Source organism: Biomphalaria glabrata, chromosome 6 (assembly GCF_947242115.1).
Source record: "Biomphalaria glabrata chromosome 6, xgBioGlab47.1, whole genome shotgun sequence".
NCBI lineage: Eukaryota > Metazoa > Mollusca > Gastropoda > Planorbidae > Biomphalaria > Biomphalaria glabrata.
Window position 1 is genome coordinate 11,503,068 of NC_074716.1, and position 20,168 is coordinate 11,523,235.

Consider the following 20,168-nt stretch of genomic DNA (forward strand, 5'->3'; position numbering starts at 1 on the left):
GTCCTGCAATGATCTTCATTTCTGAAATAACATCTGAAACTTTATAAGTCTAATCACCAGTCAATAAAAGTCAAATCTACTTTTCTATTTTTTTCATTTTTATTTTGAAAGCCAAAATGAAGCTCAACCATTTCTTGATCCTTTACTAAACCTCACATTGTTACATTCATGTCTCCAATTCAATGAGACTAACCTGGTTTCTAAATGATAGTCCATCACATCCCATGCATCCCAGTAGAGAGGCACATCATCATACAGTAGGAACTGATTGGCTGGGTGCTGATGGTCAATAGTTTCTTTAGACCACCTGATGAGGCAAAACATTTTATTTTTAGACCAACAATAGCCAAACAGTTTTGCACAAGGTTTTATCAAATGGGAACCATTAAAGAATGATTTACCTGCCAGTCTGTTTATTGTAACAAGTTAATGAGGTAACACGACCCAACGGGTCAATGACAGCCTTAACATATTCATTGCTCAAAATGTAATGGTCATCCTGGAGATACAAGAAAATATGCATTTAATATGTTTGTAAAAGAAATGGAATAATTGTGCAAAGCTTCGACTTGATATGAGAACAGGAAGTGGGAGAAATAATGTGTAAAAGATTTAAACCACCACACAGACAGATAGACAGACTGAGTTGATATAAGCCAAATAAAAAAAACACAACATCTCAATCAATATTGGATTACTTGCTTTGCTTTAATTTATCATAATCTCAATGCATTAATGCCTGAAAATAAAATAATACCAACTATAAACAATGATGGAAAGTCATCCCCTGCCAGCCAGCAGGAAGTTTTTTGTACATTATAAACTTCAATTGTCAAGTCAATAAAACACTTACCTGACAAGATGAGAATGTATCAATGTATAGAGAGATAATACATTAACACTAAAACCACATAACTCTTACCTCTTTCAGTAGTTGGAGCTTATTGTCTCCCTTAATCTCATCTTTAACAATACATTGACTTAATGGCAAAACACACAAGCCAGGGATTGAAACTTGCACTACATAGAAGAAAGAATAGTCTCAACTTTAAACAAAAAATGTACATATCTAAATTTTTAATGCCAATTTTAATGTTTGTCATAAGACTTTTTGTTATTTTCAAGAGTTATATTTAATTTAAAAGAAGTTGAACTCATTAAATTGTTACCAGTATGGCACATAATTCAATCTGTAATGTTAATCATTAATCATACCAATAAGTGAAAAAGTAATTTAAAGTTAACAGGAATACCTACACAAAGAAGTAGAGGCTAGGCCTAAAAAAGTATTATCATATCAGGGAAGAGAAAGAGATAGTTTAACAATAACAATTAATATGTATAGCAAATGTTCTTATACTTGGAAAAAAAGTGTTGCATAAATTGAATTCATTGTCTTATGGGATTTTTAATATCTTCGATAATTTAATTTTAAGCATTATTAAAAAAAAGTAGGCATAGTTAAATATTAGATTTCTCCAACTTATTTATCATTCACAGGGCAAAGGTCACAGTATTAAAATTTGGAATCAAAAGTTGAAAGAAAGTGAAAGCATTACCAAGTTGAACCCCATCTGCATAAATGTCTATACTGTTGGCTGAGACTCTCCTCTTCTTCATTATAGGAGAGGTCAGTTTGGCTGGAGGTATATTCATCACTTCCTGCCTGGAGTAAGCTTGGGTGTTGACAACATAGACTTCAACTTGATTTCCAGTTTGAGAATCGTCCTGATGTACAAGAGATCAACATGAAGTGAAAATAATATTCAAGGATAACTCAAGTTGTATTCTCTTTGTTTTCGTATCACTAGTTACCTCAATGACAAGCCCACAGTAATCAGTATAAAAACAAGAAAAGACTTTCCTTGTTTTGAAGCTATGAACAAATTTATAAGCTACAAACTATTGCTGTATGAAAAAGAGCCCTACCTATACACATACTGATAGATTATGGGAGGCAGGCTGATTAAGCAACTTGAAAACTCACAAAGATTTGATATTCTGTTTTTGGTTGTCAAATACAAGCCAAAGCAAATAAAATAATGTCAGTTAAAGGTCATATTACCGGTACATCAAATTATCTGAACTTTTGACTTGTAGAATAAAAGTTTTATTGATTGATACTGTAAGAAAGATATTTTTTAATGATTTTATATTTTATCATATTTTTTTAAAAATATTAAAACAAACTTTAAAAAATGGACCAATTCAATTTGTTTGATTTACATACAGAATTGAAGTTTATTACATCCTAGCCCAAACCTCCCACAAGACGTCCTGGGATGTCAGCAGGCAGGGTTTGTACTCAGGACTTTGACAGTGCATACCATATAACTAGGCAGTGATCCAAACATTGGAAATATGAGAACTAAATTTGATGGTCTACGGTGATGGTGATTGCTAGGTCAGGTAATAAAATGAAAATCTCACCAGTTGTTATCTCAATCCTGACAATATTTAGTTTTGGTTAATAATAAATTAAAAAAAATGAACCAAAAAAAAGTGGTATCAATTACTTTTACATTTGACTTTATGCAGGCTTTCAAGGCCTTCTTCATAAGACTGGTTGATGTCTTCTCTATGTCTGATAGAAAACAAAGAATATTGAAGTACATTACGTATCAACAATGGAAACATTTAAACTAATAGGAAATAGAGAAAGAATGACATTGAAAAGTAGGCAACTTTAAACTATAAATTATTAAGACTTTTATTGAAATGATCAGAAGCTGTCTCAAGTATGAAAACAAAATGCTAAATGTAATCTGAGAAACATTTTTTCTCCAGAATTGTGAAAGTAAAATATTTACACAACAGAATAGTTGATTGAAATGATTTTGTTTAATGATGTCTTGATTGATTAATAAAATAAAAAAAAAGAAAAAAAAAGGGAGAGCTATCCTGGTCTTTTTCATTCTAGCATTACGTGGTTAGAAAACTATCTAATTCATTTATGTCATACAATATAAATTTTAAGTGAACCACAAAACTTTTGATTGAACTAGGGAAGAAGCATGACTAATTACAATATAAACAGACTACACTGACCTTCATAATACTTTATAGCATCAAGAAAAACCTGTTTAAAAAAACACAGCAAACTTGAATAAATAAATGATATAAATTTTTTAAAGAACATCTTCACATATGAGGTTGGTTTAATAATAATATTAAATTAGACTTTAAAAAAATTGCGACTGATACTAACTTTCACTAAATGTTTTAACTATTATTCAATTTTAAAATTTAGTTGGTGTATTAGAAGAACAAGTGTTAGTTGACTGACCAGATTTATGGAGCTGCCAGGTAGAACATCATGGAACTGATTTAACAACAGCAGTTTCCACAGTCTTTCAATCTCTTCTTTGGGATAAGTGAAATCTGGAGTTGTCACCCTTGCCAAAGTACATACAGTCTCCAGTTCTTGTAGCAAGATTTCACACTGACGATTGTACTTCTTCACCTGTAGGACACAGTGAGACACACTTAGTGGAACATTAGAACTAGCGTTGATAAAAATCCAGCTTAAATAGGTCATGGTGCGTCCTACAAACCACAAACACAAATGTCATGTTGCTAGGATTTGTTTAATAGAAAGAAAATGTTGAATTTTGTGTTCCTTTTATAATTGCTCAACATTTCACTTTTTTTTTTACCCAGCTGCATAAAAGGTATAAGTTAACTAACAGTAAGATAAAAAAAATAACCAAATGATAAATATAATTATATTTTTGCTACCGAATGGACATGACAAAACATATCTAGATTACTAGCAAAGTGATAACGTTTTTTTATCTTTTTAGAAAGAAGGATAACTGATGGCTGGCTGTAAAATGGTAATAATGTTGAAAAATCTGGTTCCTTAATAAAATGAACATAATTTGTAAAAGGAAGATTGGTCTTATGTGTTTGGTTTAGAACTCATGCCAAGATTTAAGTTGTGGTTTTGCATCACTACTGAATGAATTTATGGATTTCAGTATTGTCTACATCTTAAAGATAAGGAAAGATTAATTCAATACAACACTGTCATCCAAACTTTACCTTGGCTCATGTTGTGTATGTTCCATTGTGTAGTTCTAGATAATCTAAACCTTACCTTGGCCCATGTTGTGTATGTTCCATTATGTAGCTCTAGATAAAGTTCCCCCCTCCACTTGCACAGCATGTTCTGGTTTTCTTGTTCAATGGAAGAAAAAAATTCATCTGATCCAGACAGTTTTACCCTGGGTGAGTACAAAATCTACATTCACTTCAATATCATGGCAATGGAACAAAACTGTTTTTTTTTTAATTACAACTGAAAATCAAGAAAGAAAATAGCAGAAGCACCAAGCTAAAAAAAATCTACAAAAAAAATGACAGAAAAACAAAAATAAGCAGAGGTAAAAACCAAATTAAAATTTGACTGCTTGTATTATTTTTACTAGTAAAGGGCTTTTTTAAAAGATTTTGAAAAAATATGTGTGTGTTCATTTATACTAGAATATACTACAGCTCAAATTCTGTTTCGACAGAAGAAAACAAATATCCTTAGTATTAGCTAGTAGTAAAGATGAGAAAGTTATTTGATTAATCTCAGATTTTTAGGCTACAACTTGTCAGATCTCTTTTGAGGGCTCAGATTTTCTATACATACAAAAAGTATTTCACGTGTGTAAAGAAACTTTTTCATTAATGGAGAGGGATAAGAAACACAGTTTGTGACTGTTTAGTGTTTTGATTGGGGTGTGAACAAAGGGTCAGTGACTTTTCCTGGCAGAAAGAAAGGGGGAGAGGGAGTTGGGAGCATTGACTTTCTAGTGTTTCTCAGTGTTAGTTAGTTTACAACAAAAGTAAAATACCCCTTTTAGTTCTTGTAATCAGTTTCTGTGATAGATGGGTTAACAAGCGTGTCAGCTCAACTACCAACAGCCTTTACTTTGCCTTAAGTCAGGTAAATATTAGAGATTAGTGGACTGAGAGGCACCCTAAAAATCCTGGAATTAAAAATCTTAGTCTTCACCCTGACTCAAACCTGGGACTTCTAGTTTCAGATGCCAAGCACTTTACAAACTCAGCCCTCATGTTCCCAGTTTACAACACAAGTTTTTATACATTTGTTTCACAAGGCTGGGGCAACTCTCAACATCATTGGGATAGAATTAAGTGTGAATACTCCAAGACAACTTACTTAGGCAAGCCATCACAGTCTGAAAGTCTGGCCAGTCTACCCAGCATGTCCTCACTGTGACAAGATACACAGAAATGTCAGTGGGAGTGAAACATAATACATATATTAAATACAATCAAACAACAATTCTTACAATTAATTTATATATCCAAGAAGAAAAGACATGAGCAAGGTTATAATTGATGAAGCCAAATCAGCATTATACATTATATCTGGAAATGTTAATTTCTCATGGACAGACTTTGAAATTTAGAGAAAGTTTTGGTCATTGTGTTCTAAAACTGTATTTCTTTTTTTTTTTTTTTTTTGAATAGATCAATCTTTTACAACAATTAGCATAAAGCACTTCAGTCTTTATTTTGATATCCATATTCGTTTTACATCTTCAGAACTTATTGTATTCTTTTCTTTTACTAATTACAAGATCTAAAAATTAACATGAAGTCCTAGATTTAAAAAAAAAAAAATGAAATCAGAGTTTAAAGATTGGCTCAGATCTACATCTCCTTGTCTTGAGAATGCAGAGGCTAGTAGTTTATAAATACTTAATTATATGAATATGTCACACACAAAATCTTTAAAGAGAATTTTATTTTTTCTTTAAATTGACAAAACAAGAAGAATTTATTAGGTATGTCACTAGATTACTTTTGTAATTTAACTAGGGGCCTAGGAATTCTTGTCTACTGGAACAAAAACTCAACCAAAAGGAAAAGTGGTGAGTAATATTAGCCAATATGATCCAAACTTAAGTAAACCCATTTACCCACAGTTCCACAGTAGTTCATTTCCAATGAATTTTTTTTTTTTTTTTGGTAAACACTGTCAAAGTTTATATTTTTAACATTGTCAAAGTTTATATTTTTAACATTGTCAAAGTTTATATTTTTAACATTGTCAAAGTTTATATTTTTAACATTGTATATTTTATAACATATAATATATTTTTTTGTTGAACCACATGCTGCCATTACCTTGGCCCATGACCTCCATCACCATATCCAAAGAGAAAAGCTGAACGGTTGGACCTCCCCTTGTCCTTGAAGTTTCTGACTGTTTTTAGCAGCTGTCAATATACAAAATATAGAATGCAGAGATGAGTAATTTATAAAAAGTATTTGTATTTCTGGCACAAATAAAAAATAGATATGTAAAAGTAAGAAGCTTTGATTGTTTTTCAATAGCAGACTCTTAAATTAATTTATAAAAAAATTTTTTGTATAAAATTACTTTAAGTCAATTAGTCTTAATACTTTCACTTCTTTAATGTAGTGCTAGTATAAACTTCCTGGATTAAATCATTCATATTTCAGAAACTGCAATAATGTTATTCAAAATTAGCAACTATCTAGAACACATCTTTTGAATATGAAATAGTGATTGTATTTCTGGCACAAATAAAAAAAATATATATGTAAAAATTAAGAAACGTTTTAATGTTTTTCCATAGCTGACTTTAAATTAATTTATAAACTTTTTTTTCTATAAAATTACTTTACTTGAACTTTCCAAATGTTTTGGTATTTAAACTTTTTAGAAACTGCTATACAAAATTTAAATAAAATAGATAAAAACTTGCAATGTTTGTTTGGATAATTTTGTGTCTGTGTGTGTGTGCTCAAAGCAGATAAAAATAATATTAAAAAAAATGAAAACATAAATACTCAGAGTATTTTGATACTGAGAACATTTTATTTCTGAAGTTGTTAAATTTCAAATACATCTGTATTGAAGAGATTATATCAAGAGAGAAATAGAAATTCCAAGACCCACAGAGTATATTTAAGCCCATTAGAGAAAAAAAAATGGTGCAAATGATAAAATGCAATATAGATTACCATTAATTGAACATAATATTAGTATTAATGTTTCTGAAGATATATTACAAGTGAAAAAGAGGAAAAAAGTGAAATCTGTTTTCATCAAAGTTTTGTGAACTAGTAGTAAGACTGATGTATTTCTCAAGAGCTTAAATTAGCAGGTATATATAGGAAAGTCTGCGTGTTAAAGTTAAAACAAATAAGCACCTACCTCTCCCACTCTCCCCCTCATGCAGTAATCATCACCAGGGGGAAAGTGAGCCAGTACACTGCTGCAGTCAATACCCTCCCAATGGAACGTGTGGTGCTGGTGAGAGAACAAGCAGGGGGGGTAGGAAGCCAGCAAGTAAGAGTCATGAATTAAAGTATACCTCATTGACTTTCCCTGTCATGTGGTAGCTGTCACCTGGGGGAAAGTGAGCTAGTATGGAGGAGCCATCAAGTCCTTCCCAGTGAAATGTGTGATGCTGTAAGCATTTAGATAGTGAAGTCAATCAGAACATTCAGACTTAATAAATGGAAAAACAATATTGATAAGTGTGCACTGTGATGCACAAGTGATTCTTTTGCAAATTTTATTAGAATATTATGGTGTCTATTTTTCTTTTTATCAGGTTGGAATTTGTAAAATGTGTTCCTTCAGAGTTGAAACGATAAGTCCCAATGACAGTCTAGCGCGAAAACTGCACAACCAGGCAGCCATATAATGAAATTGGAATTCGGAAAAGAATTTTTCCCAACCTCTACCAAACTAACAGTCTTCAAATTCTATAATTCAATGTATTTATGGGTAAAAATATCATAAATGAGGCAATATTTACTTAGTGTTATAAACCATTGCTTATTATCATAAAAATATTTTACAATATAAGATATTTAATGGAAATTATGCAATATATAGTACAATATGCATCTCCTACTTCCCATAGTGTCACTGTACTTCCTTTTTACAGTTGTCTTACTTTGCAATCCATTAATTAACAATCAAAGAACATCTCATGCTTTAAAGGTGAGGACAATTAGAATGCTCTTTACACTTTTATATTAATAAACTAATAGATTCGTTTAAAAATACATTGAATTGCTTCCCTTTAAACATATTTTTACAAAGTGATTCTTTTTACCTGTAGAGATTAGTTCTCTTTTGATGATCAATATTTAAAAAATTGTTTACTGTTAATACTGTCTTCCATAACAGTACAATAATTAAATATAAGTATCACACTAAGTAGTGATACAGAGTTTCTCAAACCAATGATCTCAATGTTTTAGTTTTTTAAAAATAACTAGATATTCATTTGTGTATATGTTGCTATTGTTTGCTATTACTTCTGATAACATAATGCAAGATTTTACCATCACAAAAGAGATACAAGACACCGATAGCAAAGACAAACAGACACAAACACTCTTTTGTTCCCCTGGCAATCAAATCATTAAATAAGAACAATCTGGTATAAACTTTGTCACATGTAAATTATGAGTGAGTCTGGTGTGAATGTACACTTTGGTTTCTTATAGTTATAATGTTTTTTGTTTGGTGTAATGCACAAATTGTAAGACAAATTTCCTTACGGATAATAAAGATTATTATTATTATTATTAAGAGTACTAATAAGACTTATGTTGTAAGCTGTTATATGTAGTAGTAATCTGATAGTGAAACCAATTTCCTTCAGGATATACATATTATTATTATCATTATTTGAATGAAATAAACCTGTATGAGATGCAACAAGTTCAGACTTTAACTTAATTAAACCTTTTGGGCGCTAGGAGAACTGGGAGTAGATAATCTTGACACCTGTGTTATCATGAAGTTCTAAAGAAAATTGATTTAAAATTGTAAGAGATACTAATTTTTTAAAAATGTGTACCACTTACAGGAAATTTATTAACAAGACTCCAACTTAGCTTCTGAGTGAGGAACCTGCTGACTCCACAGTGACGCATGATTTGTGGGAACTGAGCTGAATAACCAAAGGTGTCTGGAAGCCAAAACTGAAAAATTACAAAAGCAAAATTCAGACAACAAAAAAAAAAAACAAGCAAATTGTGATTTTATTTACAAAGATAAGAAAATTAATGTATGCTTCTTTTAAATAGCAAGCTGAGCAAATAACAAGTTGCCAGAACTAACCTGTTGCTAAACATAACCATGATCAACTTGACTTTGCTGACCAATAGATTTCAAAGACTATAACAATGTCAACTTGACTTAGCTGACCAATAGATTTTAAAGACTATAACAATGTCAACTTGACTTAGCTGACCAATAGATTTTAAAGACTATATCAATGTCAACTTGACTTAATTGACCAATAGATTTTAAAGACTATAACAATGTCAACTTGACTTAGCTGACCAATAGATTTTAAAAACTATCACAATAGAAAGCCTAACAACTTGTACTACTTAAAGTAAATTACAAAACAAAGTAAAATGTTGTGACAACCTCTTTGCAGACCACATCGAATTCTTGTTTGAAAAACTGCTGGCCATAAAGAAATTGACGAATGCAAGCTTCTCCACTAGGGATATTTCCATCCTTAGGAAAAATAATGAAAAGAAGTCAAGATGTAAATGTAAAAAAAAAAACAACCAATTTTATTACAATGACTTGACTGTTAATGAGCTTTTCAAAAAATGTATTGGCATTTAGTAAGCAACAAATAAAAACATGAACATAAGTGCCTTTTACACTAGCAGAACTCAAAGATTGGTGTATGTGTTTATAATTGAATAGCAAGTTAAACTCTCTAATTAAAAGTAGAAAATAAAAAGAAAACAGTAAAGTTCTTACAATTTATTCAAAGATATTTATAGCAAAAAAAAATATTTTAAGCCTTACTAAGTTTTTTTGATAAAGCATCATATATCAAATAAAGAGAGAAAGTGCTTGTGCTTTGACAATGTCTAGATAAGCTAACAACTACTGGCTTTAAGTTTGTATTTTGAAAGCAAGAATTGACTATTTACTACAACTCCTACAGACGTCTGCTACTTACCATCTCCACCCAGGTACCACCAACAGGAATAAACTGACCCTTATGCACGTAATGACAAATGTCTTTCCAGATGCTGGGATAATTGTCTTTTACCCAGGAATACTGCTGAGCCTAAAAAAAGATTGGACAAGTTGAAACCATAGAAAAGACAACTTAAAAGTTAAAATCTTAAATTGGACAATTTAAGAATTAAAATCATATATTGGAAACCTTAATATCATAGAATGGACAACTTAAAGTTAAAATTTTAGATTGTACAAGTTAATAATTAAAATCAGATATTGGAAATTGGAGAAATAATGAAAGTTGATTTTTAAATGTGCTTTAAATTATTAAGATCTCAACTAACTATGACATTGATAAAAAGCACATAAACATTAGTGGCTTTTCCCTACAGCAACTGCCAATACACATGTATCCATATGAGATGTAAACATGTAATCATATAGGATGTAAACATGTATCCATATGAGATGTAAACATGTAATCATATAGGATGTAAACATGTATCCATATGAGATGTAAACATGTAATCATATAGGATGTAAACATGTATCCATATGAGATGTAAACATGTAATCATATAGGATGTAAACATGTATCCATATGAGATGTAAACATGTATTCATATGAAATGTAACCATGTATCCATATAGGATGTTAACATGTATCCATATGAGATGTAAACATGTATTCATATGAAATGTAACCATGTATCCATATAGGATGTTAACATGTATTCATATGAGATGTTATTAAAGAAGATGTTACAAGTCCTAGTTTAAACATACAGGTTTTCGTGACCTTTCTAAATACACCTAACTTTAATGAATACCTGACACCAGGTGGGTTGAATAAAAGTCATTGTCCTAGTTATACTTTTCAGTTCCAAGGACAGTTAGGTCTTATAAAGAAGAGCTTTACATTAGCATACTATATAGATCTTAATACTTCAGTTTTAACAATTTGCCCCAGTACGTGATGAGAAGCAGTCATCCATGAATATATAAAATGCTTCAATGATTTTAAAGAGAAAAAAAACAACTAATGCTATATTTAAAATTAGACTTTGTGCCTGGTAACCTAATTAAACACCATGTGGTAGACACATTACCTGAGAACATGTAAATTTAAAGTCTGGATACTTTTCCATCAGACGCAAGGTACACGACCATGACCTTGCACATTTCCTGATAGTTTCAGCATAAGGCCAAAGCCAGGCTAAAAACAGTGGTGAGATAGAACAAAATATCATTATTAAACAGATATTTTAAAAACAAATTCTAAAAAACATTTACAATATTTGTAAACCACTTTAAACAACTTTTAGCTTAAAAAAATTTATGAACTATTTAAATTTTTTTTTTAAAAAAATCAATTTGTTTGAGACTAAAAATTGTGAAAACAAAAATGTTTTTTTCAATAAATTTGTGTCTCAATTAGAATTTTATTTTTAATTGACATAGATCTTGGTCAGAAATTTCCATCTTTAATTCCTACATCCCAGAATATCAACAAGAGTAAGAAAATTATCTTTTACTTTCATGACGCCATTGACGATCTATATTTAATGTGAACCGGGAAAAGAGGCGCAGATCAAACTTAATTACAAGACCAAGGGAAAACGGGGCTACCTGTGTCAATATGAGCATGACCCATGGCATACACAGTGTGTTGACTTTGTCCATTTCTCTGGCTGAAGAAATGTTGAGCTATTTCTTGAGCTCTGAAATAAAAAACATTTTCAAATTCTTTATGGTGTTAATAAACTTGAATAATCTCCATTTAGCTATTTAAAATTTTTTTTTTTAATTTCAGTGATTCAGTTAGCTATTTCTTTAAACAAAAGAAAACATTGACCAAGTGAAGTCATACAGAGTGTGTTTAGCATACTTCTGTAACTTACTTTCTAAAAGTACTTTTGTCAGCTACATTCAGATGGTTGATCATGTCATTAACAGTGTATAAAGCTTGATAGCCTCGTTGATCTTCATCAGGCAGTTCCTATGCAAGCATTTAAAAAAAAAAATAACATAAAACTATAAAAATCCACCCAAACATATGTAAACCAAAAACAAAATAAATATTTTCTGACTTCGTTGTGGAAAGCATGGTTGAGAGGCAAAGTACGCTCGAACTTGGCTTGGCTACCTATGATGGGGGCTCAAGGTTGGACACCGGACTCAAGTAGAGTTGTGTTTACAAAGCACCTAAAGACAGGAAGGAAAGCCTTCTCTCAGATACCCCCCCTCCTCCCCACTGGTCCACAAACGAGATTGGACCATAGCGCTCTGAGCATGCTATAAGCATGAAAGTAGCATTATTTAAAGGCTATAATTTAATAATTTAATGTGTCAGTTACCTTGGCGATATCGTGTAGTGTCTCCACATCTAGAATGAGGTTGAACACATCTCTATCAAACAAAGCCACTTCAGCCTGGCATAGCGTGAAAGTCTTTAAATCGTCTTCTGGTTTCACCAGTGCACTGTTACCAATGCCAAACAAATGATTGCAAGCCATCTCAATGTAGATTGTTTTACTGAACAGAAAGAAAATGTTAACATTAATACATGAAGCATCTTTGTATTTAGTTGAAGATACGTTCCTCAAGAACAATTATTCATATAATGTACAGTGTTTATTTTTATGTTTACTAGACATCACAAGAGCACTGTGAAATATTTTTGGCTAGTTTAGAGAACAAACTTTGAAAAGTAAGTCATTAGTCATTATATATATATATATATAAATATCCAACATGCAACTTGGATTTTCAGTTTGGGATATTAGGAAATTAGTTTAGTCCTCCCAGCTTTTATGTGTAGCAACACTTGTTTGTAGCATAAAAAAAAACACTTATTATCAGTTGGTCAAGTGAAGGGTAAACATATCACCACTCAATCCACCATGAGAATATTACATCACTTTATTAGCCCTAGATGTAACACATTGAAAGAGAACTTTTTTTTTTATATTTAATTTTCGGTTTCATTATAGACATTTTTTTGGTCCATTGAATTCCTATAGACCTAAAATGTTTATAAATATTTGACAATGACGTATGAAATATGTTTAACATTTTCATAACAGTGATGTTTGAAATAAATATGTAGTGATGTTTGAAATAAATATGTAGTGATGTTTCAAATAAATATGTTCAAACTTTAATACTTACTGTAACTCAGAAGAATCTAGTTTATGGGAAATTATGTAACTGATTCTGTCATTGTCTGCGCTCAGACCCTATCAAACAAACAAACAAAAAAAGACAATAAAATTAAGCATCATTGACATGTTTTTAGTATCTTCCAATAACAACATCAGTACCAATAGATATCTACCTGTTGGGGTTCACCATTCACCCAAACCAAAGCTTCTGTCCCAGAGTTCCAAAGAAGGTGAACTTCCTTTTCTTTCCATGATGCTGGGATGTTGAGTTTAAGTTCAAACCAGTGTGTGCTCCAACTATAAACAAAAGATGTACATCAAATAAGGACATTAGAAGCGAAACAAAATGTTTTTATGTTATATATTTCTTTAAAGTCTATTGATTTTATGGTTCTATAATGGCCTAATGATGGTGATACCAAAATAAAAATGATTTCAAGTTTGAATCATGTTAAATGCTAAGATTTTTAAATTGGGGTGTTATGACATCCTTAACTCCACCCAGCTCTAAAGTTTATTTGAAACATGTCAGGAAAAGTAAAGGTGTTTTTGTCATTAAGCTTCTTAAATGACAAAGCTTCTTAAATGACAATGACATTATCAGTTTACAGAGGTGGCTTGGTCTCAATGTCAAACTTTACTTATCATTTTAATGAAATAAAAAAAAACTATACTTGTATTAGCAAATATAAACATGGGGTAAAATTACACCTGATCAAACAAAAAAAAGAATCTTTATATTAACATCAACTGTCCCTTTATCTTCTATAATATCAATTTTATCTCAAAGAAACATAATCTGTTTGGTTGAAATTGAAATGTAGAAGTGTGAATTAAAAAATAATAATAATAATAAACAAATGTTTACACAGGTCCAAAAGACTGGCCAATGTTTGCTTGTTGGAAATTCCCTTCCATAGCTTGTTGGAATGTAATTCTATCAGGTGCTGCATAATGTTTTATAGACGCTAGAGAAGTACGCTCTGTATATAACCTGTAAGTATTTGAACATTTTTACAAATTACAAAACATGGGTAAAATCATTGTAATAAATTTCTATCTTACAATATATTTATAATTTCAAAAATATTTAAGAATCAACAAACCAGCAGCAAAAAACCAGCAGTTTCAATATGGTATAAGATGTTTTGGTGATGTTATTTTGGCGAGGGACGCTTTTGTGCTAAGGGTTCAAACAAAAATTAAAATACACATTTTTATACAACACAAATATGCCTAAATATTTATATAACAACAATCTCATGCCCCCCCCCCCCCCCAACATAGGTTTCAACAAAGGTTTTGACTTTTTTATGAATAAATATTACAAACATTAATAAGTGGCAGTCCTAACTGAGGCCCTGATATTGAGATACACTTCCAACTCTCAATTATAGAATGACATTAGCTTGATACCCAAACAAGCTTAGAAACATATAATTATAGAAAGAAAGACTTAATAAGGAAAAATATTTTGGGTAGGTATGTTTTGTGGGTGAAGGTGACACTGTTAGTTGTTGGTTGAACGCACTGGGTGACGCCAGCTGCACAACATCTCTGCAACCACATCATAGTGACACGTCCCATTACAGGATTAGGTATCATATTACCACTTTAGGCCTGTGACCTGACCAACATCCTCTCACTTTTCTTAAAGAGAGTTCAGGTGTATATAAATAGGTATAGAGCACAGAGGACTGGGGGGGGGGGTGTCAGAGAGATTAAACAGGTGAAAGTAATGGCTAGAAGAAAGAGACAAAAACAATAATGACAGACTTATAGACATTTACAGACTTATAGGCATCTACAGACTTATAGGTATCTACAGACTTATAGGCATCTACAGACTTATAGACATCTACAGACTTATTGGCATCTACAGACTTAAAGGCATCTACAGACTTATAGACATCTACAGACTTATAGGCATCTACAGACTTATAGACATCTACAGACTTATGGACATCTACAGACTTATGGACATCTACAGACTTATGGACATCTACAGACTTATGGACATCTACAGACTTATAGGCATCTACAGACTTCTAGACATCTACAGACTTATAGACATCTACAGACTTATAGGCATCTACAGACTTATAGGCATCTACAGACTTATAGACATCTACAGACTTATAGACATCTACAGACTTATGGACATCTACAGACTTATGGACATCTACAGACTTATGGACATCTACAGACTTATAGGCATCTACAGACTCATAGACATTTACAGACTTATAGACATCTAAGTTAATGCCTTCACCTATTGAGAAAAAAAAAAATTCTCTAGAAAATAAATATATACTCATGCACAAGCTAAAATTAGAGGCTAATTAAAGAAAAAAAAACAGCACTACATTTATTAATGATGAGATACAGGCATCCATGGACGATAAATGAACCCTTACAATAGTATGATGTTTAGTGACGTAATATTACACAGAAATTCTAAATCTAATGGGCAAAAAAGTAGAGTTCTCCCCCCTGCCTCCAAATATTCTTAAACACAAAGACTCATGTAAAAATTAGATGTGTCATCCTCTAAAGGCAAATTAAAATAAATGAACATATATATATAATATAGATCTAAACCATTTTGAGCCAAAAAGACCAAATCATCATCAACGCATCATCGCCAAAACGTCCATCTATGGTTTCAATATAACCACATTTTCAAACCCCTGATAATCTTGTCCTTACTAAAATTCTTGAAACACATATGAAACAGTATGTTACTCTGAACAGGTCCTTGGAATTCAATTTTGTCCACGATCATTTATTGTATTTATTTCATGTTTTTGTATGTTGCAGATATAAAAAAAAAATTGAAACAATATTTCATTCTTCACTTCAAAGTGAGATTCTTATTATGACTAACTCACCTTCCTCTCAGGTTAACATCTGTAAAATAAATTGTTGAAATAAACTTTTCGGCCCTTTCCAGTGTCGTTCTTTTATGTTTGAATGGTGTGTGATCCATCTGTCAATTATGTAAAACATTTTATAAAATATAATATAAAAGAAAATATAAATATTTAACAACCTATATCCCACTAATAAAATTCATGATCTTTGCAGTTGGATTAGCCACAAAGCTGCATATTCAAGCTATCTTATTCATCTTGTATGTCTTAAAACACCAGGGGGGGAGGGGCGGCAAGAATAGGGAAGATTCTTGAGTTACCATCAGCACATCAAAAAAAAATATGAGGGGGCTCTACAATTCTACATATGATACTTGCCCAGGGCCCCAAACTATTAAACCACCTCTGTTGTAAGTCTAAGAAGGATTTTTACTTCCTAAGTATTTAGTAGATTGTCATTTTTATCAGTGTCATTGTCGAACCTGAACACTTGAGAGACTGATATTCTTTAGTAATATAATAAAAATAATAATAATACTAAATCTATTATCTTAAAAACACTACACTAGGCATTTTTTTTTTTACAGATGTTATAGATCTAGGACTATTATAACCTCAATATCAAGTGAACTATATAATTTTAGACAAATGAGCATAACTCATCTACATATTACATAGACTCTGACTCTACAATCTATAATAAAGAGTTAGACTTAGCTGTAGTCTAGATCCATGCCTTCATGATTCATCTTTTCTAACAATTCTATAGATTATTATAATAATGATTATAGATCTATATCATAATTATTATTATTATATAGATCTAGACTATTTATTAGGGTAGGCCCTATTAATATGTAACTTGTTATATAAATAAACTATTATAAACTCTAGATTCTAGACTCTAGATTGTCTAGATCTAACTAATGCTTGGGCTTGGTTCACAATAATGATTAGAAGGCTATAGTAATAGTATACTATCATAACTATGATTTATGATCATAATCACAATGTGAATCTAGTCTATAGAGTATAGTGACAGACCTTTTTAACTGAATTATTACCGTAGTAGTGACAGTTAGTACTTGTACATCAATACACGTGAAATATAAACGTTATATTGTCTAGATCTAAATATGAACTAGAAAAATCTAGATCTAGATTTAGAGACAGTCTAGGCTTAGGCAAGAATCTAGATAGATTAGGTGGTTAATCAGGACAAATATTGCCTGCAAAGTCTCTGAACTTTAACCTTTTCGTACTCGGAATAAATTATATAAAATTAATAAAATGTCCAATTTATTATTGTCCAAAGTCTCTCAAAATTGTTATTTGACGTGTTGCCATATCCATGTGATATCTCAGTTTTATCTAGATTCTAGCCCTCTAGGTCTATATTGTATATGCATGCATATAATTATTATTATAATCATTATTATTCTAAACGGATACAAGATCCCTATCTATATTATTACATATTATAATATGTATCTTTATCAAGTAACTTAATCTTATCTTATCTTATATAATACAGACGTTACTTCAAAAAAGAAGATGATTACGTCCTAATAATAATAAGGCTTGACTTCGAGTCCGAAGATTAGTGAGGAGTGCAGTATTTTCCCGTGGCTGCGCAGCCCCAGCTGTGACCTACATATTTTGCCACATCCAGGGCAAGCATAACCATTATCCGCAGGTGGTTGATTTAGATTTTCTTTTCGCCGTCTTTTCGCCGTCTGCGTTTGTCCTCGGCAGCGGATTTTCTTTTGGTCTCAAATGTGTATCCCGCGGCCTTCGTGAGTGACCTCCAGCTGTCTCGTTTTGAGGCCGCATGCAGCCAGGTGCTTTCTTCTATGTCAGCCAAGGAAAGTTGACGCCTAAGCTGGTCTTTGAAGCATTTCCGTGGCGCGCCTCTGTTACGTCGACCACCTTTTAGCTCACCAAAAAAAAGACTGCATTTGACATACGTCCGTCTCCCATACGGGATACGTGCCCTACCCAGCGTAACTGCCGAACCATAAGAAGTCCCTCTATACTGTCCATACCGGCGTTCGCAAGGACATCGCTGTTTGTAGTGCGGTCTTGCCATCGTATGTCCATGATGGAGCGTAAGCATCTTTGGTGGAAGCGCTCAAGAAGTCTTAGTTGTTTTCTGCATTGTGTCCATGTCCCAGAGCCATCTAACATTTAGAGGCACATTCATCGTTCCATATGCTTGGACAAATTTGTACGAATACTCCTTCTTCCCTAGTGCTATTAGAGCATGGAATGGGTTGCCTGAGTAAGCCAGGAAAAAAAGTGGCATGGCAGAATTTAGGTCATTGGTTAATATACATGACTAAATGCTACGCGTAGGGCGTATCATCTTCTTTATTGAAGTAACGTCTGTATTGTGTAAGATAAGACAAGATTGTGTTAGCAGATGCTATCATGTTTTAAATGTGCAATTGTATGGATGATTGTAGAACTGATAGTTAAGTTTATAGATCTTAGTTTAATATATATATATATATATATATATATATATATATATATCTATATATATATATCTATATATATATATATATATATATATATATATATATATATATATATTACATGTCAACGCCTGAACTTAATTAAACTAAGATCTATAAACTTAACTATCAGTTCTACAATCATCCATATATATAAATATATTTGTAACTCATTTTAGTCAACATTAAAATAATATGTTAAGACATTTTACAATTATGTGCTTATTATCTGTGACATTTGAATATGAGAAAAGAAACACAGCCCAAAGAAATAATTTCTAGATTCCAGGCGACTCTATCAACTGCACATCTGCTTACAATGTTGAATAATGGTTAAGTCTTACTTATGTTGTAAAATACAGACGATTCTTCAAAAAAGAAGATGGTTACGTCCTGCGCGTGTTTCAATGTCAATCTATTCATGCTTGTTAAGCAATGACTTAAATTCTGCCAAGTTATCGGTTTTCCTGGCTGACTCAGGCAACCCGTTCCATGCTCTAATAGCACTTAGGAATAAGGAGTATTTGCACAAATTTGTCCTACCATATGAAACGAGGAATGTGACTTTGTTATTGTGTCTTTTTGAGTATTTTACTAGGTTGTTTTTTTTTTTTTTGTATTTGAAGGGTAATTACAACTTACTTTTAAGTCCTGAAGGGTTTCTAAATTTAATGCTTTTACTAAAGGTGTTACTCTAATCAAATGTGAATATTCATTTCTTTTGAATCTCACTGCTCTATTTTGTGTCTGTTCCAGTTTCTGAATGTTTTCTTGAGTCTATTAGATACTGAGATCTCCCAGATCGCTCAGCCATTCTCTAATTTAGGAATAACTCCGAAGAAAACAAACCAATCGATCACTTAATGATTATAGTGTTCAGGTAGAGATTATTGACCAAAGCCCTTTTTATTGTAGGCCTACGCCTATTCCTGCTTTAGTTAAAAGCTCTATATTCAAATATTATGAGACCCTTTCTAACTTGGAGTGATTGCACCAAAAGCAGTCACGCGAAGAACAGATAATTAACTTCTGTTTCTTTTCTCTCACTTTTTTCTTTATTTTTTTATCTTGACGTTTTTTTTTTCATTTCTTTGCACACAATGATGAGAAATACTGTTGCTAAGAGCTGTACATTCACCTTGTCAGTCAACTACGACCCATTGCAATTTTCTGCAGCTATTTTTGTTCCATTTGCAACTTTTTAACATATCGTTTCGTTTCTTTGGCCTTTTCACATTCCTAAAAAAACAAAAAAAAAAAACAAAATAACCCAATCTTTCTAGATTTTTTTAAAAGTAAAAATTACGCTGGTAAAATTATTGGAGTTTTTTTTTATTTATTTAAATTATTTTACCAGAAAGTTTGCTTCAGCATTAGCAAAATAATAAATGTAAAAAGCAGGATAGGGTTAGGGGTTTAACTACACTTACATTGCTAAATAGTTGGCAAGTCAGGCTGGCTCTGGCAGTAGAGCGTATGACTCAATCAGAGGGTCGTGAGTTCGAGCCCCCACTATGGGTGATTATATATTGAATCGGTGTAATGGCTGAGTGATAAAGCACTTGGCTTTCGAATCAAGGGGATCTCGCCCAGTTCCGTATTTAGACTT

General features: G+C 31.8%; 1 protein-coding gene across 5 annotated transcripts in view; it reads right to left on the reverse strand.

The window, feature by feature from the left end:
* Nucleotides 1-17,275, reverse strand: part of LOC106071438 (alpha-mannosidase 2C1-like) — a 29,348-nt gene extending 12,073 nt beyond the window's left edge. Inside the window, exons 1-23 of one of the 5 annotated variants that reach the window (XM_013231545.2) lie at nt 17,088-17,275; nt 16,062-16,159; nt 14,039-14,164; nt 13,344-13,467; nt 13,178-13,245; nt 12,364-12,541; nt 11,908-12,005; nt 11,636-11,727; nt 11,116-11,222; nt 10,002-10,112; nt 9,449-9,541; nt 8,878-8,994; nt 7,365-7,460; nt 6,148-6,239; nt 5,174-5,227; nt 4,100-4,226; nt 3,287-3,463; nt 3,049-3,079; nt 2,517-2,584; nt 1,560-1,728; nt 923-1,020; nt 402-499; nt 194-307 (exon numbers count right to left, since the gene is read on the reverse strand). In XM_013231545.2, the coding sequence (XP_013086999.2) occupies nt 194-307; nt 402-499; nt 923-1,020; nt 1,560-1,728; nt 2,517-2,584; nt 3,049-3,079; nt 3,287-3,463; nt 4,100-4,226; nt 5,174-5,227; nt 6,148-6,239; nt 7,365-7,460; nt 8,878-8,994; nt 9,449-9,541; nt 10,002-10,112; nt 11,116-11,222; nt 11,636-11,727; nt 11,908-12,005; nt 12,364-12,541; nt 13,178-13,245; nt 13,344-13,467; nt 14,039-14,164; nt 16,062-16,159 (2,336 nt within the window). In that variant the 5' untranslated portion in view covers nt 17,088-17,275. Of the gene's footprint in view, nt 1-193; nt 308-401; nt 500-922; nt 1,021-1,559; nt 1,729-2,516; nt 2,585-3,048; nt 3,080-3,286; nt 3,464-4,099; nt 4,227-5,173; nt 5,228-6,147; nt 6,240-7,204; nt 7,301-7,364; nt 7,461-8,877; nt 8,995-9,448; nt 9,542-10,001; nt 10,113-11,115; nt 11,223-11,635; nt 11,728-11,907; nt 12,006-12,363; nt 12,542-13,177; nt 13,246-13,343; nt 13,468-14,038; nt 14,165-16,061; nt 16,160-17,087 lie in introns of all 5 variants that reach the window. The other 4 variants (XM_013231543.2, XM_056032827.1, XM_056032828.1 and 1 more) reach the window with 4 other exon arrangements.
* Between the last annotated feature and the right edge of the window lie 2,893 nt (nt 17,276-20,168).